Here is a 20,243-nt window from a genome sequence, read left to right on the forward strand (position 1 = left end):
TATTTTGCATATAGTAGTGTGTATACGTTAATCCCAAACTCCTATTTAGGACTATGCATCATCATAGTTTACTATGGGTCAAGTTCTAGGTGACAATTTGATCATGCCATTCTCTCTACCTGAAATGCCCTTTCTATTATTTTTTTCAATTGTGGGAAAATATACAATAACATAAAAGGTTATCTTATTTATTTTTAAGTCTACAGTTCAGTATCGTTCAGTATAGTCATACTGTTAAGGCCCTTCCTGCTTTATTTATCTTGCAAGATCTTATTCATCATTCCTTCCAGCAAGCTTTCTCTGAGCTTCCTGATTGGGGTAAAAGGCTCCTCCTCCATGTATCAGCGTGAAGATTTTAAATCCTCTATTTATTGTTTGTCTCTTTTACTTCACTGTAAATTCCTTGAGAGCAGAGCCTATGTTTTAATCTCATTTGTGTGATTCAAGAAACCTAGCACATCAGATGCAACTTAACTACAGATTAGATTGACCCGGCCCCCAACCCTAGCAGTCTGACAGAAGAAACATGCTCATTTCTGTAGGTAAGTATTGACCACTTCAGATTCCACTGGTTTTTTAAATATATACAATGTCACCATAAAATAGAAAAATAAAAAAGACAAAGAAGTAGAAAAATGTTATCTATAGTCAATAGAAGCAGACCAGAAAGTGGATGGACTCCGGAAAACAGAAACTTAAAAACAGCTACAGCAAACATGTAAAAGGGTGGACACCATGCATGAACAACTGGGGAATTAGAAGAAAAACAGAAACTTTAAAAGATTTAATGGAAATGTTGAAAACGAAAAACTCAGTTTCTAAAATGAATCCATTTGAATAACAGTAGAATGGACATAAGAAAAGAGTAGACCAAAAAAAAAAAAAAAGTAATGTTATCGCAGATTTAAACATTAACAAACTTGATCTAATCAATATTATGGAATTCTATGTTATTTTCAAGAGCACATGGAACACAGGCCAAAAAAATGTCTCAATAAATTTCACAGGGTTGAAATTACACAGAGTATGGTAGCTGACCACAACAGACATAAGCTGGAATTCAATAGTAATAAGTATTTAACCATCCCCAAGTAACTGAAAATTAAACAATACACTTATAAAGAATTCATGGATTAAAAATGGAAATTGAAAAACAATTTGACCTGAATGATAATAAAAATACATCATAATTTACAGGATGCAGATAAAATATTAGAAGAAAATTTATGACTTTAAACCAGAAGAAAGGCTTAAGATCAATTATTTAAGCTTAACCTTAAAAAACTAATAAAGAGAGAGAAAATACATTAAAACCAAAGTAGGTAGAAGGAAATAAAAATAATAAAAATAAGAGTAGAAATGCATAAAACAGAAAACGGAAAAATAAAGAAAACATTCAAAACTTGTTTTTTTGGAAATAAATTAATACAGCTGACAAACATCTAGCAAGACTAGTCAAAAGAAAGGGAAGAAAAAAATGCAAATTAACAGTATCAGGGATAAAAAAAGGCACATCCTCTAATAATCCTACAGGTAGTCAAAGGATGATTAAGAGGATGTTTTAGACAAATTTATACCAATAACTTTGCAATTTACATAAGGTAAACAAATTCCCTGAAAAACATAACTTAGCAAAATTGGCTCAAGAAAGTTGAAATACTTAAACAAAACCAAACAAACCAAAACAAAAAAAAAAAATCTAGCACAGTGTCCGGCTTATACCAGGTTCACAATAATGCTTATTAAACTGACTTGTCACAAAGGCCAGAAAAAAATTAAGATTTCCTATTGTCTGTAAAATTTTATTATTTATTATCCAGCAAATATATAGTGAAGGTTAATATTTGTCAGTCACTGTTAAAATAGGCGCTGGTATAAACTATATGAACAGTCCCACCCATGTAGGAGGCAGGAAGGATAATAAGGGGGTAAATAGGAGAAAGAGGAAGAGAAAGAGAAAAACAGTAAGAAAAGAAAGGTAAAAGGAGAAAGGAGGGATTATAGAGGGGAAAAGGGAGTAAGACAGAATGAGGAACGATGGACAAGTGGCAAGAAAAGTATGAAGGGAAATGTGAAGGAGATTAACTCAAGGAATGACCAAGAAAGAACACATGCTATTCGCCTACAGAAAATAAAGCTAAGGAACTCTGAGGATGAACTGCTATTTTTAACTTGCATATTCATTACCAGATTTTCAAACTCAAGTCAGTAAAATGATGAAATGAGAATGGTGAACGTTTTTTAAACTGTAGCATTCCAGGGAGTTCCCTGGTGGCTTAGCATGTTAAGGACCTGGCATTGTCACTGCTCTAGTTGATGCTGTGGCATAGGTTCAATCCCTGCCCCAGGGAACTTTTGCATGCTACATGTGTGGCCAAAAAACAAAAGAAAACCACAAAAACCTTAACTCTCTGAGTTAGAGAATACACATACCTCAAAACTGTATTCAGGTGTATTATTCACCTCAGAAAAATGTGCTGAATAAAACAAAAAAGTTGTTTTTCCAGAGTCTGTGTAAGAAATATATTTCTTAAGCAAAATGAAACAACAAAGGAAGTATTAGAAAATAGGGGCAAATACAAATCTGGTGGAGAGTTTTCCTAATTATAAAACAAATGTAAGGATCATAAAGGATAAAATCGAGGTGTGTCTTTTTTATGGCTGAGTAGTATTCCATTGTGTATGTATACCACATCTTCCTAATCCATTCTTCTGTTGATGGACATTGTGACTGGGTCACTTTGCTGTACAGTAGAAAATTGAGAGAACACTGTAAACCAGCTATAGTGGAAAAAATAAAAATCATTTAAAATAAAATTTGAAAAAAGACATGTGGGAGTTCCCGTCGTGGCACAGTGGTTAACGAATCCGACTAGGAACCATGAGGTTGCGGGTTCGGTCCCTGCCCTTGCTCAGTGGGTTAACGATCTGGCGTTGCCGTGAGCTGTGGTGTAGGCTGCAGACGCGGCTCGGATCCCGCGTTGCTGTGGCTCTGGTGTAGGCCAGTGGCTACAGCTCCGATTCAACCCCTAGCCTGGGAATCTCCATATGCCGCGGGAGCGGCCCAAGAAATAGCAACAACAACAACAACAACAAAAGACAAAAAGACAAAAGACAAAAAAAAAAAAAAAAAAAAAAAAAGGAAAAGAAAGAAAAGAAAAAAGAGATGTGGGGCATTCCCATTGTGGCTCAGCAGAAACTAATCTCTGACTAGTATCCATGAGGACACAGGTTTAATCCCTGGCCTCACTCAGTGGGTTAAAGATCCAGTGTGGCTGTGTATAGATCGCAGAAGCGGCTTGGATCAGGCATTGCTGTGGCTGTGGTATAGGCCAGCAGCTGTAGCTCTGATTCGACCCCTAGCCTGGAACTTCCATGTGCCTCCTGTTTGGACCTAAAAAGAAAAAAAAAAAGAAAAAAAAAGACTTAAGGCAAATAACAAGTTGAGGGAAAAGTTAGAATATGTAGGGCAGAACTCTTACAAATAAATAAAAAACACATCAATAGAAAAAAATCAATAAAGGTACTTCTGGTTTTGACAGAGTAACAGGGACTGGATTTATCCCCCCGGCCTAAACTTTAGAAAACCTGATAAAATATAGAAACAATGGTTTGCAGATACTGAACAATAGGTAGCACAGGACAATAATTCTCAAAAGATGGGAAACAAATGAGGTAAGGGCTACATTTGCTCCCAGCTGACTGCTCAGTGTTTCCAGGCTGCAGTATAAGGAAGGGAAACAGTCTTGGGTTCACTGAATTTACAAACATAAATTCAGGTCAGACTTTGGGGAGACCAAGATCACAAAGATTTCAGGGAGCAAGATTTCTGAGAGCAGAGAGCTGAACAGAGGGAAAACTCTGAAGATAACCCGAACAGGCTTGTGTCTATTAAAGAAATTGAATTCATAGTTAAAAACTTCCCAATAAAGAAAATTTAAGGCCCAGATGGCACAATGGTGAATTCTAGAAAACATTTAGGGAAAAAATAATACCAATTATACACAAGCTTTTCTAGGAGAATGAAGAAAGCATACTTTCCAACTCATTCTATGAAGCCACCATTACTTGCTACCAAAACCAGAGAATGATATTACAGGAAAATTACAGATCAATATTTCTCATGATCCAGATGCAAACAAATCCTTTACAAAATTTTAGCAAATCAAATCCAGCAACATATAAAATAGATACATTATGATCACCAGGGTTTATCCTGGAATGCAAGATTGTTATAACATTTAAAAGCAATATACTCTTTGCTATATCTGAGCCAATAAAAGTTTGACATCAAACATGCATTTATGTATTTTTGGAGGGGGGCGGTTTAGGACCACACTCATGGCATATGGAAGTTCCCAGGCTAGGGGTTGAATCCAAGCTATAGCTGCCAGCCCACACCATAGCCACAACAACTCAGGATCTGAGCCGTGTCTGCAACCTATACCACAGCTCACTGCAACGCCGGATCCTTAACTCACTGAGCAAGGCCAGGGACTGAACCTGCATCCTCATGGATCCTAGTCGGGTTTGTTAACCACTGAGTCATGAAGGGAACTCCCAAGTATTAACATATATTTTTGAAGAAAAAAAGAGTCAGAGATTGCACACAAATTTATAGATCATTATCACTGGGATGAAATCTCAGATTTCTACAATGTAGAAAATAATTTTTCCACCAAATTCTATAGCAGGCTTTTTTCCTTCTTTGGACAAGTAAATGCTTCTTTTTTGTGCCTTTGTAGATGGAAAAAAAAAAAAACGTGTACATAATTCGTTTCCTTAACAGATTATAAAGAAGAAAACTATATGTTTAACTAAATGCAGGAAAAGCATTTCAAAAAACTCAATATCCATTCATGATAAAAATTCTTTTCAAATGAGGAAGAGAAGAGAACTTCCTCAATTGGATAAAGGGCATCTACGGATTGGTGGAAGGCTGTCTGATTTCCCCCAAGACTGCAAATAAGACAAAGGTATCTGCTCTCACTTTAACGCAGTACCAGAAGTCCAAGCCAGTGCAATAAGGCGAATCAAAGAAATAAAAGGCATCCAGTCCAGAAAAGAAGTAAATCTCTCAATATTCACAAATGACGTGAGTTTACATAAAGAAAACACAAGGAATCTACAAAAAAGGTACTGATTTTTAGTTTGAATTAAACAAGATCACAGGATATAAGGTAATGATAAAAAGGTTAATTAGATAACTATATACTTGCAATGTAAAATAAATATTGAAATTAAAATTACACTGATATGAGGTACCTAGATTAACCAAAATCACAGAAACAGGAAGTAGAATGGTGGTTGCCAGGGGCAGGAAGTGGGAGTAGGGTGGAAGAGTTACTTTTAAAGAGTATAGAGGTTCAATTTGGCAAGACGAAAAAGTTCTTGAGATTGGTTGTACAACAATGTGAATACACTTAAAATTACACTGAACTAACACTTAAAAATTACACTGAATTAACACTTAAAATGGTTAAGATGGTAAATTTTACATGATGTGTACTTTACCACAATAAAAAAAATTTCATAACTGGAGTGACTTAGAATAAGCAAAAAAATTGAAATTAAGAAATATTACATTTGCAACATCATAAAATATATCAGGTACTTTGGAAAATTTTAACTAAAAATATTCAAGGAATAAATACTGAAATCTGTAAGCTAGTTCTGCAAAAAGAAGAGCCAAATGGACAAATGTCCATTTCATGGATGTGCAGGGATCAGAAATCTCAAAATTATTAAGATGTCAATTCTTCCAAAGCTGATCCACAAATCCAACACAATCCCAATCCAAATACAAGCAAGTTATTTTGTAGACAATGGCAAGCAAAGGACCTGAAATAGCCAAAAAACAAAAAACAAAAACAAACAAACAAACAAAAACTTCACAAAAGAACAAAGTTGAAGGACTTGTAGTATACGATTTCAAGACTTACTGTTATCATGTCAGTGAGGTATTGGAGTAAAGAGAGATTAATTAACAGAATAGAGAAAGTCCAAAAATAGAACTACAGAGGAGCACTCAAAGAAATGAAAAAGGAGAAATCTTAAATAATACTGCAGAAATACAAAAAACATAAGAGAATACAGTGAACAATTACATGCAAACAATTTTGACAACATAGAAGAAATGGATAACTTTCTAGAGACACATAGCCCGCCAAAACTGAATCAAGAAGAAATAGATCAATTGAACAGACTGATCATTAGGAATAAAATTGAATGTGTAATAAAAATACTCCCTACCAACAACAGTCCAGGACCAGATATCTTCACAGGTGAATTCTATCAAACATACAAAGAACTTAAACCCATCTTTCTTAGACGTTTCCAAAAGGTTAAAGAAGGAATAAACCCAAAGACATTCTATGAAGTCACTATCAGTATAATACCAAAACCAAAGATACTACCAAAAAAGAAAATTACAGGCCAATATCTTTGATGAATATAGACACAAAAATTCTCAACAAAATGTTAGCCAACCAAATCTAACAACATATAAAAAAGATCATACACCACGACCAAGTGGGATTCATCCCAAGTTCACAAGGATGGTTTAACATATGCAAATCAGACAACATCATACATCACATTAACAAAAGAAAGGTCAAAAACCAAAACCAAAAATCTGCTCATCTCAACAGATACCAAAAAAGCATTTGACAAAACCCAACATCCATTCATGACAAAAACTTACCAGAGTGGGTAGAGAAGGAGCATAACATAATAAAAGCCATTTATGACAAACCCACAGGCAATATAACACTCAATGGAGAAAAGCTGAAAACCTTCCTGATAAAAACTGGAGCAAAACAAGGATGCCCACTCTCACCACTTTTATTCAACATAGTATAGGAAGTCCTAGCCACAGTAATCAGACAAACAAAAGAAATAAAAGGGGAGTTCCTGTTGTGGCTCAGCAGTTAATGAACCCAACTAGCATCCATGAGGACTCAGGTTTGATCCCTGCCCCTGCTTAGTGGGTTAAAGATCCAGCATTGCCATGAGCTGTGGTGTAGGTTGCAGACGCAGCTCGGATCCTGTGTGACTGTGGCTGTGGTGTAGCTGGTGGCTATAGCTCTGATTGGACCCCCTAGCCTGGGAACCTCCACATGCTGCAAGTGTGGCCCTAGAAAGACAAAAAGACAAAAACAAAAGGAAAAAAAGAAAAAAAAAAGAAATAAAAGGTATCCAAATTGGAAGAAAAGAGGTAAAAGTGTCACTCTAAGCAGATAACATGATACTATATATAGAAAAGCCTGACTCCACACAAAAACTATTCAAACTGATCAATCAGTTCAGCAAAGCAGCATGATACAAGATTAACAATCAGAAATCAGTTGCATTTCTGTATCCTAACAATGAAATATTAGAAAAGGAATATAAAAATACAGTATCTTTTAAAATCACACCCCAAAATATTAAATTCCTAAGAATAATCCTGATCAAGGAAGTGAAAGACTTCTATGCTGAGAACTATAATCAGGAGTTTCTGTCATGGCTAAGCAGAAGCAAATCCAACTAGCATCCATGAGGACACAGGTTCAATCCCTGGCCTCGCTCAGTGGGTTAAGGATCTGGCGTTGCTATGAGCTATGGTGTAGGTCACAGACGGGGCTCAGATCTGGCATTGCTGTGGCTGTGGCACAGGCTGGCAGCTACAACTCTGATTCTACCCCTAGCCTGGGAAACTCCATATGCTGCAGGTGCAGCCTTTAAAAAGACAAGGTTAACCAACAAAGGCACATATATAGTAAACAGGAAATCATGCACACACAAATACACTGCCAAAACCAGAAATCGTGAGAAGAGGAGGGAGGGTACAAATGCAAGACACTGGAAATGCACTCACAATTAAGAGACCAACAACTTTAAACAATCTTGTGTATATATAGACTCCTACATCAAAACCTCATGGTCACTGCAAACCAAAAATCTACGATACACACAAAAATAAGAAAAAGCAATCTAAATACAACATTAAAGATAGTCATTAAACCACAAGTAAAGAGAAGAAATGATGAAAAAAAACCAACAACAACAGAAACAAATCCAAAACAGTTAATAAAATGGCAATAAGAACATACATATCAATAATTTCCTTAAATGTAAATGGACCAAATGCTCATTTGGCATTTGGTCAAAGACATAGACTGGCTGAATGGACACAAAAATAAGACCCATATATGTGCTGTTTTCAACAGACCCACTTCAGTTCCAGGGACAAATACAAATTGAAAGTGAGAGAATGAAAGAAAATATTCCATGCAAATGGAAAACAAAAGAAAAATAGAAAACCTAGAAGACATTTCAGACAAAATAGACCTTAAAATAAAGAATATTATAAGAGACAAAGAAATATATTACATAATGATCAAAGGGTCAATCTAAGAAGAAGGTATAACAATTGTAAATATACATGCACCCAATATAGGATCAACTCAATATATAAGGCAACTTCTAACAAACTCGAAAGGAGAAACTGATAACAACACAATAAGCGGGGGATTTTAACATCCCCCTTACAGCAATGGACAGATTATCCAGACAGAAAATCAACAAGGAAACACAGGCCTTAAGCGAAGTATTAGACCAGATGGACTTAATAGGTATTTACAGATCATTCAATCCAAAAGCAGCAGAATACACATTCTTCTCAAGTGCACATGGAACATTCTCTAGGATAGATCACATTATGGTCCACAAATCATGCCTTGGTAACTTTAAGAAAATTGAAATCATATTAAGAATCTTTTCTGACCACAATGCTATATGACTGGAAATAAACAAGAAAAAAATTGCAAAAAACACGAACATGTGGAGACTAAACAACCTGCTACCAAACAACCAATGGATCACTGAAGAAATCAAAGAGGAAGTTAAAAAATACCTAGAAGCAAAGACAATGAAGACACAACAATCTAAAACCTATGGGATTTAGCAAAAGCAGTTCTAAGAAGGACGTTTATAGCAATTACAAGCCTACCTCAGGAAACAAGAAAAATCTCAATAAATAACCTAACTTTACACCTAAAGCAACTAGACAGAGAAGAACAGACAAAACCCAAAGATAGCAGAAGCAAAGAAATCATAAGGATCAGAGCAGAAATAAATTAAATAGAAATCAAGAAAGCCATAGAAAAGATCAATGAAACAAAAAGCTGGTTCTTTGAAAAGATCAAAATTGATAAACCCTCAGCCAGACTCATTAAGAAAAAAAGAGAGGACTCAAATCAATAAAATTAGAAATGAAAAAGGAAAACTTACAGTGGACATCACAGAAATACAAAGGATCGTAAGAGACTACTACAAGCAACTATATGTCGATAAAATGGAAAACCTAGAAGACATAGACAAATTCTTAGAAAAGTACAATTTTCCAAGCCTAAACCAAGATGAAATAGGAAGGATGAATGGACCAATCACAAGAACTGAATTTGAAACTGTGATTTAAAAACTTCCAACAAACAAAAGTTCAGGACAAGATGGCTTCACAGATGAATTCTATCAAATATTTAGAGAGGAGCTAACACCTATCCTTCTGAAACTATTCCAAAAAATTGCAGAGGAAGGAATACTCCCAAACTCAGTCTAAGAGACATCATCACCCTGATACCCAAACCAGAGAAAGATACCACAAAAAAAGAAAACTACAGGCCAATATCACTGATGAGCATAGATGCAAAAATCCAACAAAATACTAGCAAACCAAATTCAGCAATACATTGAAATGGTTGTACTTTATGATAAGTGGGGTTTGTCCCAGGGATGAAAGGGTTCTTCAATATCCACAAATTGGTGTGATATACCACATTAACAAACTGAAGAATAAAAACCCTATGATCCTCTCAATAGATGCAGAAAAAGTTTTGACAAAATTCAACACCTATTTCTGATAACCGCCCCCCGCCCCAGAAAGTGGGCATGGAAGGAACCTACCTCAACATAATAAAGGACGTATATAACAAACCCACAGCGAACATCATTCTCTTTTTTTTTTTTTGTCTTTTGTCTTTTTGTTGTTGTTGTTATTGTTGCTATTTCTTGGGCCGCTCCTGCGGCATATGGACGTTCCCAGGCTAGGGGTTGAATCGGAGCTGTAGCCACCAGCCTACGCCAGAGCCACAGCAACTCGGGATCCGAGCCGCATCTGCAACCTACACCACAGCTCACAGCAACGCCGGATCGTTAACCCACTGAGCAAGGGCAGGGACCGAACCCGCAACCTCATGGTTCCTAGTCGGATTCGTTAACCACTGCGCCACGACGGGAACTCCGAACATCATTCTCAATGGTGAAAAGCTGAAAGAATTCACACAAAGATCAGGAACAAGACAAGGATGTCCCCTCTTGCCACTACTATTCAACATAGTTTTGGAAGTCCTAGCCATGGCAATCAGAGAAGAAAAAGAAATAAAAGGAATCCAAATTGAAAAGGAAGAAATAAAATGATCACTATTTGCAGATGACATGATACTAAGAAAATCCTAAAAATGCTACCAGAAAACTGTTAGAGCTCATCCACGAATTTGGTAAAGTTGCAGGATACAAAATCAATACACAGAAATCTACTGCATTTCTATATAGTAACAATGAAAGATCAGAAAGAGAAATTAGGGAAACAATCCCATTTACCATTGCATTACAAAGAATAAAATACTTAGGAATAAACCTACCTAAAAAGACAAAAGACCTGTACTCTGAAAACTATGAGATGCTGATGAAAGAAATCAAAGATGATACAAACAGATGCAAAGACATACCATGCTCTTGGATTGGAAGAATCAATATTATCAAAATGACTATACTACCCAAGACAATCTACAGATTCAATGCAATCCCTATCAAATTACCAAGGACATTTTTCATAGAACTCAAACAAAATATTTCAAAGTTTGTCTGGAAGCACCAAAGACCCAGAATAACCAAAGCCATTCCAAGAAAGAAAATGGAGCTGGAGGAATCAGGCTCCCTGACCTCAGACTATACTACAAAGCAACAATCATCAAAACCGTATGGTACTGGCACAAAAACAGAAGTATAGATCAGTGAAACAGGATAGAAAGCCCAGAATTAAACTCACACACCTATAGTCAACTAATCTATGACAAAGAAGGCAAGAATATATAATGACAAAAGACAGTCCCTTCAATAAGTGGTGCTCGGAAAAGCAGACAGCTACATGTAAAAGAATGAAATTAGAACACACACACAAATAAACTCAAAATGGATTAAAGGCCTAAATATAAGACCAGATACCATAAAGCTCTTAGAGGAAAACATAGGCCAAACACTCTGACGTAAACTACAGCAGTATCGTCTCAGATCCACCTCCTAAAGTAATGATAATAAAAACAAAAATAAACAAATGGGACCTAATTAAACTCAAAAGTTTCTGTAAAGCAAAGTAAACCCTAAACAAAATGAAAAGACAACCCACAGAATGGGAGAAAGTATCTGCAAACCAAGTGACCGACAAGGGATTAATCTCCAAAATATATAAACACCTCCTGCAGTTTAATACCAAAAAAACAAACAACCCCATCAAAAAAATGAGCAGAAGATTTAAACAATTCTCCAGAGAAGACATACAGATGGTCAAAAAACACACAAAAAGATGTTCAACACTACTAATTATTAAAGACATGCAAATCAAAACAACTCTGAGGTACCACCTTACACCAGCCAGAATGGCCATCACCAAAAAGTCCACAAACAATAAATGCTGGACAGGGTGTGGAGAAAAGGGAACCCTCTTACACTGTTGGTGGGAATGTAAATTGGTGCAACCGCAGTGGAAAACAGTATGCAGATTCCTCAACAAACCATGACTCAAAAAGATACATGTACACCAATGTTCATTGCAGCACTGTATACAATAGCCAAGACATGGAAGCAACCTAAATGTCCATCAACAGAGGAGTGGATAAACAAGATGTGGTACATATACATAATGAAATATTACTCAGCCATAAAAAGGAATGAAATAATGGCACTTGCAGCAACATGGATGGCCCAAGAAACTATCACGCTAAGGTGAAGATAGACAGTGAGAAACAAACATCATATACCATCACTTATATATGGAATATAAAAAAAAGGATACAATAAACTTTTTTGCAGTACAGAAACTGACTCACAGACTTTGAAAAACTTATGGTTTTCAAAGGAGACAGTTCTCGGGGAGGGGTGGAATGGGCTGGGGGTTTCGGGTGGAAATGCTGTAAAATTGGGTTGTGATGATCATGGTACAGTTGTACAGCTATAAATATAATTAAATTCATTGAGTTTAAAGCCAAACAATAAGATAATAAAGAGAAAGCTACTAAATAATAATAATGCCATTTGCAGCAATACGGATGGAACTAGAGGGTCTCATGCTAAGTGAAGTCAGTCAGAAAGAGAAAAACAAATACCCTAAGATATCACTTATATCTGGAATCTAATATATGGCACAAATGAACCTACCTACAGAAAAGAAACAAACTCATGGACATGGAAAACAGACCTGTGATTTCCAAGGGGGAATGACTGGGAGTTTGGAGTTAGTAGATGCAAACTATTGCATTTGGAGTGAGTAAGCAACGAGATTCTGCTGTATAGCACAGGGGACTATATCTAATCATTTGTGATGGAACATGATGGAGGATAATGTGAGAAAAGGCATGTATATATATGTATAACTAGGTCACTTTGCTATACAGCATAAATTGACAGTACATTGTAAATTAACTATAAGAAAAAATTTATAAAAAGAAAAAAAAATTTTTTTTGGTCTTTTTGCCTTTTCTAGGGCTCCTCCTGCACCATATGGAGGTTCCCAAGCTAGGGGTCCAATCAAAGCTAGAGCCGCCGGGCCTATGCCAGAGCCACAGCAACGCAGGATCCAAGACTCGCCTGTGACCTACACCACAGCTCACAGCAACGCCGGATCCTTAACCCATTGAGCAAGGTCAGGGATCGAACCTGCAACCTCATGGTTCCTAATCGGACTTGTTAACCACTGAGCCACGTCGGGAACTCCAGAAAATTTGAAAACATAGAACTACAAATACATAGTCAATTAATACTTGACAATGATACCAAAAAGTTCAATGAGGAAAGGATAATCTTTCATTAAATGATGCTTGGACACTTGGCTATTCATATTAGCATGTATGGGTGTATGGGTGTGTGTGCGTGTGCACGCACATGTATGCATATATATTTGTGTGTGTGTCCAAATAATAGATCTTAGACCTAAATTTAAGAGTCAAAATTGTAAACTTTCTAGACAATCCATAGGCAAAAAGCTATGGAACTTGCATTAAACAAGACCTTCCTTCCTTCCTTCTAGCCATGCCCACTGCATGCAGAAGTTCCTGGGCCAGGGGTGGAACCATCACCACAGCACCAACCTGAATCTTTTCAGTGACAAGGCTGTAGCCTTAACCCACTGCACCACAAGGGAACTCCCTAGACAAAGATTTCCTAAATAGCACACAAAAACACAAACTGTAAATTGGTTCATCAAAATTTAAAAATTTTACTCTTCCAAAGACACTTAAAAAAATGAAAAGGCACACCACAGAATATCAGAAAATGTTTGCAAAGGCGTAATGAAAACACGTATTTTACAACTCAAAAGAACACAAACAATCCATTTTTTTATTTTTTTTTTATTTTATTATTTTTTTTTTGGAAAGTTCGTTCCCTGGCCAGATTTCACACCAAGGCCACAGCAACAATCTGAGCCGCTGCAGTACAACACCAGATCCTTGATTCACTGTGCCACTATAGAATTCCAATCCAAAATTTTTAAAGAGCAAAAAAGTTAAAGATATTTCACAAAAGAAGAAATATGTATTACAAATAAGCACATAAAAAGACACTCAATACCATTAGTCACTAAAGAAAAGCAAATGAAAATTACTATGAGATGCCACAACACACCTAATAGAATAGCTAAAATCAACAAAACTGATGATACTAAGGGACCAAGATGTAGAGCAACTGGAATTTTTATCCATAACTGAAGGGAGAGCCACTTTGGGAAACATTTTGGCATTTGTTCATCAACTGGCAGATAGTTAAACAAACTGAGATATATGTAAATTTTACTGCTTCTCAGCAATAAAAAGGAATGTACTATGGACACATGCAACAACATAGATGAATCTCAAAACCATGATGCTAACTGAAAGAAGCCAGACACAAAAGAAGATATACTGTATAATTACACTTATAACAATAACTCTAGAAAAGGCAAATCTGTAATGACTGAAAGTAGTTCCCTGGTTGCCAGGACCCAGGTTGTGGGGTCAGCATTAACTGAAAAGTGTACAATGAAACTTTTAGGGGTAACAGAAATATTTGATAGCATATACTTTTGTCAAAATTCAGTGAAATGAGGAGTTTGCATCGTGGCACAGTGGTTAATGAATCCGATTAGGAACCATGAGGTTGCAGGTTCGATCCCTGGTCTTGCTCAGTGGGTTAAGGATATGGCATTTTTGTGATCTGTGAGTGATCTGCAGTGGAGGTCACAGACGTGGCTCGGATCCCACACTGCTGTGGCTGTAGTGTAGACCGGTGGCTACAGCTCTGATTAGACCCCTAGCCTGGGAAACTCTGCATGCCACGGAAGCGGCCCTAGAAAAGGCAAAAAGACAAAACAAAAACAAAAACAAAAACAAACCTCAGTGAAATGACTATAAAATAGCTAATTTTCAAAATGTGAAGTACACTTGATTTACAATATTTTGTTAGTTTCAAGAGTACAACACAGTGACTCTATTTTTATGCACTGTGTTGCATTTAAAGTTATTACAAAATAATATGCTGTAAAATACATCCTTATTGCTTATTTACTTTATACATAGCAGTTTGTATATTTTAATCCCTTACTCCTATCTTGCCCCTCCCCTCTCCACTCTGCCCTCTGGTAACCAGTAGTTTTGTTTTCTGTTTTTTGTCTTTTTGCCATTTCTTAGGCTGCTCCCAAGGCATATGGAGGTTCCCAGGTTAGGGGTCGAATCAGAGCCATAGCCGCCGGCCTACACCAGAGACATAGCAACTCAGGATCCGAGCCTCGTCTGCGACCTACACCACAGCTCAGGGCAACGCCGGATCCTTAACCCACTGAGCAAGTACAGAGATGGAACCCGCAACCTCATGGTTCCTAGTCGGATTCGTTAACCACTGAGCCACGACGGGAACTCCTTGTAACCAGTAGTTTGTTCTCTATTATCTCAATCTGTTTCAGTTTTGTTATATACTTTCATATGTTTTGGGGACAGGTGTGAGGAGGGGGAGGGAAGGATGGGGGGTTTGGGATTGGCATAAGCACACTGTGGTATATGGAATTATTGCCCAACAGGGAGTTGCTGTATAGCACAGAGAACTCTACCCAATATTCCGTGATAATCTATACGGGAAAAGAATCTGAAAAAGAGTCGATGCATGTACATGTATAACTGAATCACTTGGGTGTACAGCAGTATTTATCACAACACTGTAAATCAACTATACTTCAATAAAACTTTAAAAAATAAAAAAGTGGCCAAAAAGCACATGAAAAAATGATGAACATCACTGATTATAAGAGAAATGCAAATCAAAACTACTATGAGATACCACCTCACACCAGTCACAATGGCCATCATTAATAAGTCCATGAGTAACAAATGCTGGAGGGGGTGTAGAGAAAAGGAAACCCTCCTGCACTGTTGGTGGCAATGTAAATTGGTACAACCACTGTGGAAAACAGTATGGAGGTACCTCAGAAAACTAAATATAGAACTACCACTCTTGGGCATATATCCGGACAAAACTTGCCTTGAAAAAGATACATGCATTCATATGTTCACTGAAGCACTATTCACCATTGCCAAGACATGGAAACAACCCAAATGTCCATCGACAGATGAATGGATTAAGAAGATGTGGTGCATATACACAATGGAATACTACTCAGCCATAAAAAAGAACACAATAATGCCATTTGCAGCAACATGGATGGAACTAGAGACTCTCATACTAAGTGAAGTAAGTCAGAAAGAGAAAGACAAATACCATGTGATATCACTTATATCTGGAATCTAATATATGGCACAAATGAACCTTTTCACAGAAAAGAAACTCATGGACTTGGAGAACAGACTTGGGGTTGCCAAGGGGGAGAGGGAGGGAGTGAGATGGACTGGGAATCTGGGGTTAATAGATGCAAACTATTGCCTTTGGAATGGATAAGCAATAAGATCCTGCTATGTAGCATTGGGAACTATGTCTAGTCACTTATGATGGAGCATGATAATGTGAGAAAAAAGAATGTATGTATGTGTGTGTGACTGGGTCACTTTGCTGTATGGTGGAAAACTGACAGAACACTGTAAACCAATTATAAGGGAAAAATTAAAATAATTTAGAAAAAAAAAAAGGTGGGGTGGTAGGGGACTTGGGTTTGGTCCCTGGCCCAGGAACTTCCATGTGCCACAACTGGGGCCATAAAAAGGAACAAAGGAAAGAAGGAAGAAAACATGTTAATCAAAGATGAAATCTCATCTTCATGAGAAAAAACAGTTTATTAAATTAAAAAAATGTGTAACTATGTGTGGTAATAAATGTTAACGACTTATTGCAGTGATTAACTTGCAAGACATACAAATATCAAATAATTATGCTGTAAACCTGAAAATAATATAATGTTACAGGTCAATTATACCTCAATTAAAAAAAAAAAAAAACCCACCCCACACCGCCAAACAAATCCATGAACACGCACATTCACAATATTCTTCTGCGTATAAGCTGCAGCTAACACCACCTAATTACCACTAAAACCCTTTCCTGACAAATAAGAAGCCTAGGATTTCAGATAAGTGAAATAGATATATATCTATGACAATGTCACAGAAAGTGATGTTACTCTATACCTTTATATCACCGTCAATTTTTTCCCATTCTTCTGCCGTAAAACTGGACGCTGTTGCTGCAGGCTTATCTTTCCTCAAAGCTCTACTTGCAGGAGCCAAGCCTGAAAGACGCTTTTCACAAAATTCTGTGAGTTCAGGATAATATCCCTCCTCACCAGACCTTAAAAAAAAAAAAAAAAAAAAAAAAATCAGAATTTTAGAGTTACCACTTTATTTAGAGAGCATGTGGACCAGTGGTTTGCAAACCAGGTTCCATGGAGCTCAGGGGTTCCACAGAGATCTGGCCCTCTGCCCCAGCATGAGGATGAAGCCTGGGCTGCTGCCTTCCCCCCACCTTCAACTAGAGCAACCTCCACTTTCATTTACTAATGTATGGAGTATTGCAATGAAGGGGGGAAAAAAGGAGCTCCAAAGACACCAATTTCTATCAAACACTTTAAGAGCTGAATGAATAACAATTTCTCTCCTCTTTAACATATATATATATATATATATATAGTAATCTTTTTTTCTCTTTTAGGGCCGAACCTGCAAGCACATGGAATTTCCCAGGCTAGGGGTCAAATTGGAACTGCAGCTGCTGGCCTACGCCATAGCCATAGCAATGCCAGATCCAGATCCAAGCCCCATCTGCTACCTACACTGGATCCTTAACCCACTAAGTGAGGCCAAGGACTGACCCTGAATCCTCATGGATACTAGTCAGGTTTTTAACCCACTGAGCCACAATGGGAACTTCACATATAAAGTAATTTTAAACTTATTAATGGAAACTCATTATTAGAAACAGGCAAAGAGTGAGACTTGGGACTTCCATTCTAACAAGGAATTACTGCTTCTAGCTCAAGTTTTCCCCCAAAGAGATAGGAAGAAAATGGCAGAAGAACAGTTTAGAATAATACACCTCTAAATTCAACCATTCAAGGAACAGAATTTCTTTCTTTCTTTTTTTTTAGGGCCGCACCTGTGGCATATGGAGGTTCCCAGACTAGGGGTCGAATCAGAGCTATGGCTGCCAGCCTACGCCACAGTCACAGCCACACAGGATCCAAGTTGAGTCGGACCTACACCATAGCTCACAGCAACGTCAGATCCTTAATGCACTGAGTGAGGCCAGGGATTGAACCTGCAACCTCGTGGTTCCTAGTCGGATTTGTTTCCGCTGTGCCACGATGTGAACTCCCGAATTCCTTTCTTAAAGAGTTCAACAGAGACCTCTGCTCTCTTCATCTTTTTTTTTTTTTAAGGAAAATCAATATTTCCCCCTTTTCTTGTAAGTCTGTTTACTTTTAAATTTTCCAGAAAATTAAAAAAAAAAATCCCACTTTCAAATTAGATTTTAAAAAATAAAAGTTCCTTGGTGGCTTAGCAGTTAAGGATCTGGTGTTGTCACTACTCTCACTCAGGGTCAGTCCCTGGCCTGGGAACTTCTGCATGTTGTGGTCGCAGCCAAGATAATAAAAACAGTAACTCCTAGTCAATGCAATACAGTTAAGCTATTCATAAAATGTCTCTCAAACACTTTCATCCTAGAAACTTCTCATTTTCTTTATTAGCCCTTGATCAAATATAAATGAAAATATTCTTATGTGTTGAGAAAAACAACATGATGAGGCTATTATATCAGCCTTGGCTGTAGACAGGCAGAGATGCTTAGGCGGGACAGGAAGCCAAAGGTGATGAGAAAGAAAAAGGAGACAGTCCCCACTGTGGTGCAATGGGATCAGTGGCATCTCTGCAGTGCTGTGATGCAGGTTGGATCCCCAACCCAGTACAGTGGGCAAAGTATCTGGTGTTGCCACCAGCACTGTGGCTTAGGTCGCAACTGTGGCTGAGATCTGATCCCTGGCCCAGGAACTCCATCCATATGCCTTGGGAAGCCAAAAAGGAAAAAAAGAAAAAAGAAAAAAAGAGAGGACACAGCTATAAAGAAGCACCTCAGAGGAAAAAAAAGAGAACCAGTGTTAGCCAAAGGAATACTAATGATGCCCTATCCATCAGCCAGTGTGCTTGTTAAACACAGGTTCCTGGGCCCCATCACTCTTGATTTCCTGAAGCAGACTCTACTTTTAAGCCACCATATTGGCAAATATTAAAGTGTGACAATCACGGCCCAGAGGCCTTAACTCCCTGCCTCCTGATCCGACCTTCCCCCCCACCGCCCGGCTTTCTTGCCACCCTCCAGGCAGCCGCTCCCAATGAGTTAGCACCCTTGCTGGCAGAAGGCATGAAGTGACAGAATGCCAAAGAACTTTATCAGCCTAAGCAGTGCCTCCTAATGGCTGTTTTACCTTTTCCTAGAAAGCGGGAGGAAGTAGTACAAATGCCCCCCTGGGTACTAATTAGCCCAAGTCTCATGCTGAAAACAGACCTAGGGAGAGCCTTCCAAACTAACCACAAAATTAAAGCCACTATTTTTGAAGCCTAACATGGACAAAAACAACAATCTCAATATTTGAAAATCTGCTCCAAAATTTCTAATGTGGATTTGAATATTGGCAAAACGAAGCATGAAATGATTTTTAGGGAGTTCCCATTGTGATTCAGTGGAAATGAATTTGACTAGCATCCATGAGGATGCAAGTTCGATCTCTGGCCTTGCTCAGTGGGTTAAGGATCTGGCATTGCCATGAGCTGTGGTGTAGGTTGCAGATGCAGCTTGGATCTGGCATTGCTGTGGCTGTGGTATAGGCCAGCAGCTGCAGCTCTGACTCAACCCCTAGCCTGGGAACCTCCATATGCCAAGGGTGCAGCCCTAAAAAGACCAAAAAAAAAAAAAAAAAGGTGTGGTTACATAAAAATAAATAAATGAATATAAATTTTAAAAAAATGATTTTTAAATGCTTACCTGAGCACACAAAGAATTTTTTCCAAATGTTTAACATCTCTACATTTTTCAATATACTTGAAATCCAAATGCTCAACAGGAATTTTAAATGTTTTTGTTGTTCCAAAGCCCCATAATGATGGATAATCTTTGGCAGTCATGGCTGAAATACAGTATAGGAAAATAGCTATAAATCTAATAGTTACAAATGTAATATTTTATATACATATATATATATACATAGTAATACTCAATTTGGAGAGTAGTAACCATCTGGGTACTTCTGTAATGTTTTTCATTTCTATAGTAAAGGAGGTGGAATATTTCTTCCAAGGAGGAAGCTACTCATTTTATTTTATTTTTTTATTTTTTTTTTTACTGATGTAAAATTTTTTTTTTATAATTTTTTTATTTTCTCACTGTACAGCAAAGGGGTCAGGTTATCCTTACATGTATACATTACAATTACATTTTTTCCCCCACCCGAAGCTACTCAT

General features: G+C 37.4%; 1 protein-coding gene across 4 annotated transcripts in view; it reads right to left on the bottom strand.

Moving 5' to 3' along the window:
* Positions 1–20,243, bottom strand: part of SPAG1 (sperm associated antigen 1) — a 97,865-nt gene that overhangs the window by 74,094 nt on the left and 3,528 nt on the right. For 3 of the 4 annotated variants that reach the window (XM_021089046.1, XM_021089047.1, XM_021089045.1), the window contains exons 2-3: positions 19,768–19,909; positions 16,920–17,079 (exon numbers count right to left, since the gene is read on the bottom strand). In XM_021089046.1, the coding sequence (XP_020944705.1) occupies positions 16,920–17,079; positions 19,768–19,907 (300 nt within the window). In that variant the 5' untranslated portion in view covers positions 19,908–19,909. Of the gene's footprint in view, positions 1–16,919; positions 17,080–19,767; positions 19,910–20,243 lie in introns of those variants that run through there. The other variant, XM_021089048.1, reaches the window with a different exon arrangement.

The sequence above is a fragment of the Sus scrofa genome, chromosome 4, assembly GCF_000003025.6.
Source record: "Sus scrofa isolate TJ Tabasco breed Duroc chromosome 4, Sscrofa11.1, whole genome shotgun sequence".
NCBI lineage: Eukaryota > Metazoa > Chordata > Mammalia > Artiodactyla > Suidae > Sus > Sus scrofa.